The sequence below is a fragment of the Cyprinodon variegatus genome, unplaced genomic scaffold, assembly GCF_000732505.1.
Source record: "Cyprinodon variegatus isolate N-32 unplaced genomic scaffold, C_variegatus-1.0 Scaffold521, whole genome shotgun sequence".
Lineage (NCBI taxonomy): Eukaryota > Metazoa > Chordata > Actinopteri > Cyprinodontiformes > Cyprinodontidae > Cyprinodon > Cyprinodon variegatus.
In genome coordinates this window covers 388265-399327 of record NW_015150974.1, presented here as the reverse complement: position 1 = coordinate 399327, position 11063 = coordinate 388265, and the positions used below count along the sequence as shown (strand labels likewise).

The 11063-nt window shown below is 41.0% G+C and overlaps 1 protein-coding gene across 2 annotated transcripts in view; it reads right to left on the bottom strand.

Moving 5' to 3' along the window:
- The window catches only part of fam208b (family with sequence similarity 208 member B), a 43455-nt gene that overhangs the window by 16562 nt on the left and 15830 nt on the right, over positions 1–11063 (bottom strand). For both annotated transcript variants that reach the window (XM_015391013.1, XM_015391014.1), the window contains exons 17-20: positions 7118–10300; positions 1568–1687; positions 1334–1487; positions 1126–1231 (exon numbers count right to left, since the gene is read on the bottom strand). In XM_015391013.1, coding sequence (XP_015246499.1) covers positions 1126–1231; positions 1334–1487; positions 1568–1687; positions 7118–10300 — 3563 coding nt within the window. The remainder of the gene's footprint in view (positions 1–1125; positions 1232–1333; positions 1488–1567; positions 1688–7117; positions 10301–11063) is intronic.

Here is an 11063-nt window from a genome sequence, read left to right as displayed (position 1 = left end):
AGATATAAAATAAACCCCCTTGCAAAAAGCCTCTTATTGTAGCATCAGATTGATCTAAATCTCTTGATGTGGGACGAATGGACTGGACCGAAGACAGGCCTGCAGAGAACTGGATTGAGCCGAAGGCCTTCCCTCCACTGAACCAAAAACAGTAACTGCATCCTTCCCCCTCCTTCACATCTGATGCTTAATAAGTACTCTGCTTGGGTGAACTATAGGTAGAATAGAAAATGGTATAGGTTTTTTATTTGAAATAAGCTTTCTGATTGAACTGCTGATGGTTAAAGGTTTAACTTAATGCTAATGCTCACTACAGACCGAACAAGTCACGTGCGGCTGAAGCTAACTGCTACATTGTGAGGCAACCCTCTTTTTGTTTTAGTTGGACCCGACCAGAACCAGAACCCCTGGGTGCCAGCTAAGCTAACGGGTCTTTCAGCCTCATCATAGTTTAATGCATTCCGGAGTCATTATTCATTTTTCACCATAAACTGAATAAAACTTCACTGTTTTGACTGCAGTTAACATCTGTGTCAGGGTTTATTTACATATTATCTGCTGCTACTATACAGGACACTTTCAAATGCATAAAGCCTTAAATTTCAAACATCACAGACTTTGAACAGACTCTTAACCCCCCCTTCCCCTTTTATTTCTTTAATTTTGCTTATTTTCAGTAGTGTTTAGTGTTTGCTTAGTTATTAGATATAATACTGTGTGACTGTAGCTAATAAAGGTACCTTTGTATTTTTAACCTGTGGTCTTTTGTGTTAATTTTACCCAGTAAACGATTTACCACTCAGGCTGGATTCACTCTTCTTTCAGTAGCATCCGAATGAACGGAGACTAATTTATTTGGTTGGTGATTAATAACGTTGCTAAGAGCCATAGCCTAAATGACTAAATTGGTGAAAGACAACTGGACTTTTAACAGCCGGATTCAGGAGTCTAAACCTTTTAGGAAAGGGAATAAAACCCTGGTCAGTAAGCAAATTAGAGTTATAATCATTCAACTGATAATAAATAACTAGTTTTTTTTATACCTATTAATTTACCAACTTCCAGTTCTAGTTATTTAATATATTCATAATCTTCTGGTAAGCAGAATGGCACAACAAAACCAACCTTGCATTTTCTTTCAGGCGACGGCTGTCTCTGTAGTGTAGCATCCATTTCCACTTCCCAGTTTTACTGAGCTCTTGCAGGTTTTTTGAGATTTCTTTCATGTTGCCTACAAATTCACCGAAATTTGAAAATGTATAAATTTAGGACCACTTCTTGAAGCACTATGACATTTAAATCTAAAAAGAAGGATTTAGATACATGAACATACAAATGCTGAGGGGCTCCAGCACTGCTCTGTCAACCATTACAAAACCAGCTCGAGTGAAAAGCTCCTGATGGGTGAGATTAATGACATCATCTGGTTCGTCGATTCCAGCAAACAGCACACCTGGGGTCAGCTTCAGCTTGAGCAAATGTGGTACCTGAAAGGTTGAGATCAGCCATTAAATACTGACGCTTTATTTAACCAAAAATCAATTAGCTTGACCTGTTCTTTCTTTACCTTACAAATGTGGTCTGCAATATCTTCATTCCTGAGGATGATGAGGAGTGAGGAAGAACTGTCTTCAAGGAAGAATTCAGATGGCTGAACAGCAGAGTGGCCCTCTGCCTCCAACTGATCCTTTGGGGGAAAAACATAAAAATAAAATAAACAAACTTAAAAACGCCATTGCTAGCACAAAGCTTACACTAATTTGAGACAAACAAAGGGGTAATTTAACAAAACATATACCTTTTTTTAAACAAATGCACTGTTGAAAATGTTTGGGTGCTATTAATATTGCTAGTATGACCAATAACCGGTGTTATATCCATTACACTTAATTCTAAAAAAGTAAAAACAATCTACTGGACTTTGTTTCTAAGTTTGAAGACGTTTTGCTTTCCATCCAGGGAGCTTTTTCAATTAAAACTGTCAGAAATAGAGTTGGGTTCGAGGCTTTATACAGTAGCCCAACAAAAGCCCCATAACTGTCTATGTCTTTGAAAGGGGAATCGTTAAAGGGAGGTAAATTGTTGGCCTGGCGCAGTAGATGAGGTCTTCTGTTCCCCTGTAAAGGTGTTGGGGGTGCTATGATAGCAGGAAGGGATCAATTCAATTGCTGCATTGTAGGTTTGAATTGAAAAAGTTTCCTGGATGGGAAGCGAATGACTATGACCTGGATGACATTTAATTCCCTACCATTTTGATATTGCTTTTCTGCTTCAGCTAAAAAAACACCCTGCAGTCATGCATTGCATCACTATCACTGCCATAAGCCTAAAGATAACCCCACAGCTGACTCCTTCCTCTCTTTCCAAACGCATACAAGATGTTTTTTTTACTATCGCATCACATCTTTAAGATGATATCTAATGCATTTCAAATGTTTTCACATAATCTTAAACTTCAGAGCATTTAAAATGAGCCAACACATTGAGATATTTAATCAAGGGTTCTAAAACAAAAGTTTCTTTCAGCATTGTGTTAGGAGCTTTTCTCTGCAGACAATTGCAGATACTGGAACACCACAAGTTTCCAAACTAAAATATAAAATTGTGTTGAGACTTTCACTTTTCATTGTAAGGACAAAAAATTGACACTACTTCCTACATGCTGGTACATTCATCAGCTATAAAACTACAGACTGTAGGAAAATAATATAAGGGAGGATAACTACAGGATAGCAAACAGATGAAAGGATTAAGAGTTTATGGCCAAAAAAATGAATTAAAGTATGAATAATATTAATGAAAAAACACTAAAGATGAATTCTCTCCGCCCCCACCTCGGGTCATCAGATCACTTATCTGTCATGCAAATTCCTGCATACAGGCCCCAGTGAATCATGGTAAAACCAACAGTAAAGGAGGTCAGAGTGTGGACTGAAAGGGGCATGGAGAACCTCCAGGACTGTTTTAAATGCTCTGACTGGAACATGTTCAAAGCTGCGGCTACATATGACAACAAGATCAATATTAACGAGTATGCCATGACTGTGGCAGCATACATCAACAAATGCATTGAGGACATTAGCACCACAATGAACATCACCACCCAGGCCAACTAACGACTCTGGATAAAGGGGGAAGTTCGGAAACCGCTAAAAGCACGGAACTCAGCTTTCAAGTCTGGTGATAGAGAGGCACTGAGGACAGCGAGTACCAACTCCGCCAACTCCAATACCATGCCATCAAAACAGCGAAGCAAAACCACAGTAGGAAGATCCAGGATCTTTTTCACGATGCCTGCAAAACCAGGAGGATTTGACAAGGCATACAGGTGATCACAGTCTACAACTCCCCCCCTGGGTGGGTGCAGCTGATTCTGACTTCCTAAATGAACTAATCAATTTCTTTCAAAGGTTTGAGGCACTAAACGGAACTCCAGCAAAGAAACCCATTCCGCATCAGGGGGAGGAGGCACTCAACCTTTACACAGCTCATGTGTGGGAGACTCTAAGGAGAGTCAACCCAAGAAAGACCCCAGGCCCGGATAACATACCTGGGTGGGTGTTCAAGGAGTGTGCAGGTCAGCTGACTGGTGTCCTCAGGGGGATTTTTAACAACTCGCTATTCCAATCCATAGTGCCAGCATGCTTTAACTCTGCCACCAGCATTCCGGTCCCAAAGAAGCCTCAGGTCACCTCAATCAATGGCTACCGGCCTGTTGCACTGACTCCCAGCACGATAAAGTGCATCGAAAGGCTGATTAAAGAACACATCATCTCCAGTCTCCCCCAACATTCGACCCGTTCAACTACCGACGGAACCGCTCCGCTGAGGATGCCATCTCCTCCTCTCTTTACCCAAGCCTAGCAGACTTGGAGAAGAACACCCATGTGCAAATGTTGTTCCTGGACTTCAGCTTTCAACATCATCATCCCACAGAGAGGAAGTGGAGTAGCTGGTGGGCTGGTGCAGAGATAAGCGCCTGATCATGAACTTGAAGACTGAGATCATTGTCGACTTTAGGAAGTACTGGCCTAACCACCCTCCACTGCTCATTAATAGCTCATCCGTAGAGGTGGTCAGCAGCACCAAATTCCTGGGGTTGCACATCACAGACAACCTCACCTGGACAATGTACACTTTCTCACTGGTCAAAATGGCACAGAAGCGCTTGTATTTCCTGCAGAAGAGGAGAAGAGCCCACCTGCCCCCACCCATCCTCACGAGAAATTTAATTTTGTATACGCTCCGTGTACACAAAATAACAATAGTTTGTTTCATTTTAAGTCTATTAGGTCCCAGCAGCGAAACAGCTGCAAAGGCCTATTATTACTTCTGTGTTTAGCCTAAAAGAGCTCCCAGCTCCCGACATGACTCTGCTGTTCACTTGCACATTAAGGACAAGTGACATTCGAGGACCAGATTGTTCACATTTCAGGCAAAGAATACAGGTGTTTTGAAAGGGGTGTTATGGAAGCCATTTATGTTAAGACAGAAAAACCAACCTTAAACTGTGGGGGTGGACTCAAGTTTCAGCTCTCAAAAACCTACAAGGCAGGGATAGAGTTGATTCCTACCCGCTATCATTTCAACCCCCGACCCCCATCCAGGGGACAAAAAAAACAAAAAAACATCTCGCCTGGGTAGTCAAGCCAACAATTGCACCTAACGACCCGCGTTCAGAGGCATAAGGGCGGACCCGTTCTTCTGATTCAATTGGCATGTTTTCTAAGCCAAAACAAGTTTTTGGGCTACTATATAAAGCTTCGAACTCAAAGCTAATTCTGACATTTTGAATTGAAAAAGCTTCTTGGATGGGAAGCAAACGTCTTTAAACTTGGAAACCAAGTCCAGTGGATTGTTTTTTTTTTTACTTTTTTGAAATGACTATGACCTCAGGAAGTTAACAGTGTTGAATCAAAGCCACCACTTGGCAGTATTTCACTTATGTCATATTTCAGGAAACTCCTCCTAAGCTTCAAAGTTACAGGCTTTATATTGACTATGCATAGACTTAATAGATCTGGGAATCAACAGTTATCAAATGAGTTTTTTCTGCATCAATCATGTGGCCTCGGCCAAACTTCAAATTTGGACTTATCGCCAAAAAATCTTGTCGTGTTAAGTTTCAACCCAAATTCTGTTCACACAGGGTCAGCAACACAAACACAGGATCTGAGCCATATTAGAGTTGCAGTGTACTAACTCAAACCAGCTATTAACATAGAAATCCATGCAAATATTTGTTGGGTGTGGCTTAATGTCTTAACAGCTCTCTGTAGAATCACTCAAACAGCCCTAGCCTGAGGCCATACTTTTACTGAGAATTTAGAATATTGGTACACATGCGTAGGCCTGTTTCACAAAGCCGGATTACAAGCTTAGCAAGGCAACTTCAGGTTTAACCCAAACTTTCCGACAACAGAAAGCTGGATAGATTCTTACCCAAGGAAAGTTACCATGGTAATGAAATCTGAATTGCACACCTGCTCCAGGCCAGGATAGCTTTCAGGATTGATCCTATAAAAATCCCATAGTGTGGACACCACTAGGCCAGGAGGCCTAGAACCGGCCCAGCAGCCACCAGAAATGAGTCAATGTTCCTGATCAGACACAGACACCTCTCATCGGACACTAAACATATTCTTAGAGTATCCTCCCGGGTCTAGAGGCCAATCTCGCTAGGGGGATCAGGCCCAAAGACCCAGGAGGAGATACCCAGACCACTCATTGTGGGTAAAGGGCAGGCAGCTGGATCTGGGTTTCGGTGGATGGAACTGGGTGCCAACAAAGGGAGGAGAGAAGCATTGTAGCCTAGGTATATTCCCCCAACAGCACTGGCCAAAGGACCCTTGAGCAGGTAGCCATCCCGCCGAAGAGCCTATCACGGCCCTAGCCAGTCACAGCCATTCCAGGCCCCCACATCAGTTTAGACCTCTTATACCCATGGCTGCAGGACAAGCAGTCCAAGGCAGGCCTAGACACCCCCTGAGCGTCCCCTCACCCAGCTGCAGGCACAGGCTACATCGGGGTCAGGACAGGAAGCCAGGCAGACCTACACCATAAGCTGAGTTGCATCTGGGCATGGTGGTTGCATCCCACCTGCCATACAGCCATGCCTATAATTTAACTGTGAAATAGAATATTCAGAATAAATTTTGAATCAATTTGACTGTATGATCTGGTTGAACTGTAAAGTGCCTTGAGATGACTTGTGTTGTGAATTTGGCGCTATATACACTGAATTGAATTGAATATAGATCAAGCATTTCCCTTTCTGTCTGGTAGAGCAGAGAGTCTGTATGAGAGTGAAACAAAAAGCCTAGTCATCACAGGAAGTTTAATTTAAATAGGGAAGATGTATTTCTGTACATTCAGAAATGCATGGTGTTTGAGCACTTTCACTTTTTAAAAGAGTAGATCTTTTTTGCCATTTGCCCCTGTTAGGTTCTGACACAGTTACATTTTTGTGTTTTTCTGATTATTTGTAATCCCGAGTCCTCTTCATTCCATAGGGGTTACATTTGGAGGATGGGACTAACTGCCATAAATGCAATTAATATGCAGTACAGTGATTAAGAGTAATGGCTTTGTGAAATGTCACTGATGTGAAACTTCAGTATTTATATAGTCAGCAATCCTTTGGCAAGCCATTTGGCCATTGCAATTGCTGCGGATAGGTTGAGCTGGATAGGCTGGAAATATCCCTGGGTACGTTGAGCTTGGTTCGTGTTACAGACCCATTACTGTGAGTAAACATAGGTCAAAGGCTTATGTTTATCCACTACACCAGCAGTAGTGGTGTTCATAGTGCCATACTAAGTACCCCTACGGTCACTGGTGCTATTAGTTTTCTTTCGAACTATGAAGCGAGCAAGGGTCTGTCGCAGGTAGCAAAGTGATATTCAAACTCCAAAAAGCAAGATGCCCCATCTGGGAATCAGGTCAAGAAAATCCATCAAATCTACAGGGAACTAAACTGCTATGAGTATCACACATCACAGATTTTCAAGATGATATATGGTTGCTTACTGAACACAATTTATACAGTGTTATACCTTTTTAAAGACTGTGCCCTCACAAAAACCATGCAAACAAAGCGAATTAAAATGTAACTTACCCTTGTTTCTTCAAAGAAGACGTCATCAGAGGTGACCAATATGTAGAATCTATACTTTGTTTTACAGGATTTCTTCACAACCGCATTCAGATTACTTCGGAAGGTGTCATCCAAATCTCTCTTCATTTGATCACAGAAGTCAAAATGGTTACTTGAGTCAGTTCTTGTGTCCCCTTGATGACCTTTTTTGCTTTTAAGTCTCAGTGGGACCTTTTTGGCTGAGCAAACATCTTGCATCTTTGCTTCATACAGTCTAGCACATTCAGCAGTCATGGTAGAAACCCCAACATGCTCCATTGGGTTACTTAATTCACGGGATGGAGAACAGACTGCCTTTCCTTCCTCCTTGGAAGCTCTCCGGTTCTTAGTGTCAGATATATCTACTTTTATTTTTTGTTTAACGAAAGGGGTGTCCAAATCCTCCATTGAATCATCAAGTTCCTCAAGGTTGGAAAAACTGACAGTTAAGGGGCTGGTACAAGACGTTGAAGTGTTATTAGTATCCAACTGGCAAAGGGTCTCTTTTTTATTCTTAATAAGATTTTTCATTTGTTCAGAATAGATGAGGCACTCTTGTTCCATTGATGCTTGAGTGAGATCATTTTGAAGACACCTTTGAGAAATCTGCTCTATAAAAGAGGAAGCACCCTTCTCACCACTATTAAAGATTGTACACTGGACTGACGTTAGAGAACTGTGATCATCCTCACTTAGTGCATCATTTTTGTCACGAGTTAACGGCTTGTTTGAGCTTTCTCCTCGATTAACAAGTTCGATTACATCCTCACCTGTCCCATTTACGATGTGTCCATTCCCTAGTCCTTGGGTTAGAGTTTTTCCAGATTTATTGCACAGTACATCTGATGGAGATGAAATTGGGTGGAGCTTTGAAAAGGTTCTGCTGTGGTGATGAGGATCTAATGGGGCAAATGTACCATCTATGTTAGATTTACTGCAAGAACTATTTTCTAACCAAGTGGTTTTGGAATACGACTCATGAACACTTTTACTAACAACTCCATCTAAATTTTGTTTAAAAGTTTCTGTTTCCATTAAAATCATAGAGGGTGCTAAGAGGTATGTGGTTACACAATCACTAGCCTGTTTACTCTGGGAGGTAGTTTTAATATTCATGCCTTTAGAGAGCCAATGTTGCAGATGTTCCTCATTTTTAGCTGGTTTTACTGCAATGGCAGGATGCTTACTACTACTACTTGAATTGGATTGTGATTTCATTTTCTCTTTTCGCAAACCTTTAGAGATAGAGGCTTTTTCAAGATGAAAATCTGGGCCTATCTGTGTTTTCTCGTCAGCAATTTTAAAACGATCTGAAGAAGTTGAAAAATGTTTTTTCAACTGCGGTCGTTTTAAACCAGGAACATCTTTAGATTTACTTTTTACAAAAGTCTTGTGGAGATCAGATTGTTTTTTGGTCTGTGTTTGCAAGATACAGGTTGATCCTAACTTTGTCTTTTTGTCCTTTATTTGCTTGTTCCTTGATCCCAAGGAAGGGGCAACAGATTTTTTGCTGTTGACATGGTTTGAGGTAGAAAGGAACTCGTTTATACTTTTCAAAACTCGTAATGTTCTTTTTTTGACATCGGAACTAAGATGTGCACTAGTTTTTGGATTAGTGTCACCTGCAGATGCTTGGAGTTTCTCCTCTAAAGCCATCTCTTCCATAGAGGATTTTGAGTTTCCAATAATATTATGGTTGTCTTCACCATCACTGGTAACACCAGTGCTACTGCTTGGATTTGAAAAAAAGCCAATTTCATGAGGGTTTTCATCTATAGTGGGAGTTGGAGATCTCCTGTAGAACCCATTCATGTCAGCAGCAGAAATACTAACTGTACTGATGAGGGGTATTGGCTCCTGGTCCTCAATTTCCTCTACCACATCTTGTGGTGATACATTCAGTCCGGCCCCATCTTTTGTGATGCATAGATTTAGACTTTTGCTAAGATCATTTGTTTCCTCAATTGAATATGTGTTTTCAGTTTGTTCTCCATCCACCTTAGACACATCTTTAATTTCAGGTTTTGATTGGGACACCTGTAGTTCTAGCAAAGCATTGCTGATGTTTCCCTCTTTGCATGCCAAATTAGATTCCTGACTTTTACATTCATTACTAGATGTACAAGAATTCAAGTCTGATGCTTTGTTTTTGGATTCAATCCCATCCTTTTCCTGAGGAAGACATGGAATTGTGAAGGAGTCTTTGAATGATAAGCTGCTCTCATTAGAAATGGGCAACACCAGCTTCTGACAGTCTCTTTTGCTTATATCCTGTAACGTAGTGTCTTGAAATTTAGGGGCAGGCTCTGATGGAGTGTCTAAAGTGGGACTTTCATCTTCCAAAACTGTGGGATTTCCACTCAAGGGAGCCTCTCCTGTGCTGTCAGACGATGGCAGCCGTTCATCCATTTGTATCCGGCTAATCTCTGAAATGTAACCTTGCTGTATAAAACCATCACACAGCTTGGGTAACAGTGGATTTCTCAAATCTCTGTCAATGTCTGCTGCAGAAGAGCAGCTTTCCTCTTCATTATCTCCATCTTTTCTTAAACACTTATCTTCATTATCCAACTCTTCTGTTGTAAGCTTAGTACAAAAATCCATATTTTCTCCAAGACTGTCAGCCTTTTCTAAACTTTGCTCACTTGACTGCTTCTCTTTTACATCTCCATTACAGACAGTATCCAATTCTTCGTTCACATTTGTATCACATGTGTTTATCATGTCTAGAGGAGTTTCATTGCCATCTTGGCATGGATAGTTCCCCTTTTGGCAGGATTCCTTAGCCTTTAGTTTCACATCAGCACATACATCTGTACCCATCACATTGCTGTCTCCTGTGTTGGAGTTCTCCTTCTTGTCTAAAGCGGGTGTGGGTGAGCACAGTTCATCTTCCTTGTGTAAGCACTTTACTGTAGCCTCTCGATTTTCAATGCCATTTTTTTCAGAGACGACATCTTTATTAGATTCATAAGACACAGGTCCAATTCCAAATGTAGCTCTGTCAGGTTCAGGCTCAAGAGAGACAAATGTCTCGTCACTCTTAGGTTTTTTATCATGATCAGAAAGTAATGACTTTTCCTGAGTTTCAGTTGCCTCACATTTCATTTCTACATTCTTTTTATCACCGGAAATTTCACCAACAAGTGGCATCACTTTGTTCAACTGTAAAAGAAAGTGGAAAAGGTCAAATTAGATTTAGAAATCTAGCGTTTTTTTAGTGATAAATGTCAGCCTTAAAAAAATGCATTAGTTATACAAGAAAATAATTGGTACAGCTGACAACATTCCAATAAACAATTAGTTCTCTTAAAACTCATGAAATTTAGAGTACAATGTGTTAATATAGAAAGCACAGATAATCACAACTAATGTATTGTATTATCTAGTGTTTAGACTTACACTTTCAAGGCTGCTCCAGTTTTAATGTCCTAGTTGGTGGTAGAAAATTCAAGTACAAACTGAATGCATCATTACATGCAGTCACTGGAGCTCCTGTGACTGTACAACCCTGTTCCTGAGAGGGAACGCCTATTAAACGCGTGCGAGAGCATGCACAAGCCCGTTTTTCCTTGTGCATGTTCTGTTTAAAGGTTGCCATTTGCATCGCTCACACAAGCTTACTTTCCAAAAGAGGTTTTGCAATTTTTCAACTATGTCAGGCTCACCACCTGGGGGACATGCGCGTACAGTAGCAGGTATTCAAAATGGCCACTTCCCACTCAAACGCCAGGAGAATGGCAGCCCACTTCCCACCAACTTCCAGCCACTGGAGAGACCCACCTGTTGCATATTTTATTTACTCCGACTCCCTTTCACTTAATTACAGGGTCTGACCAGGAGATGATGCTTGTCTTTATATCTTAATGTCCACAAATCATGACAGAATATTTAAGAAAAAAATATTGATGTATAAAAAGGAATTGTA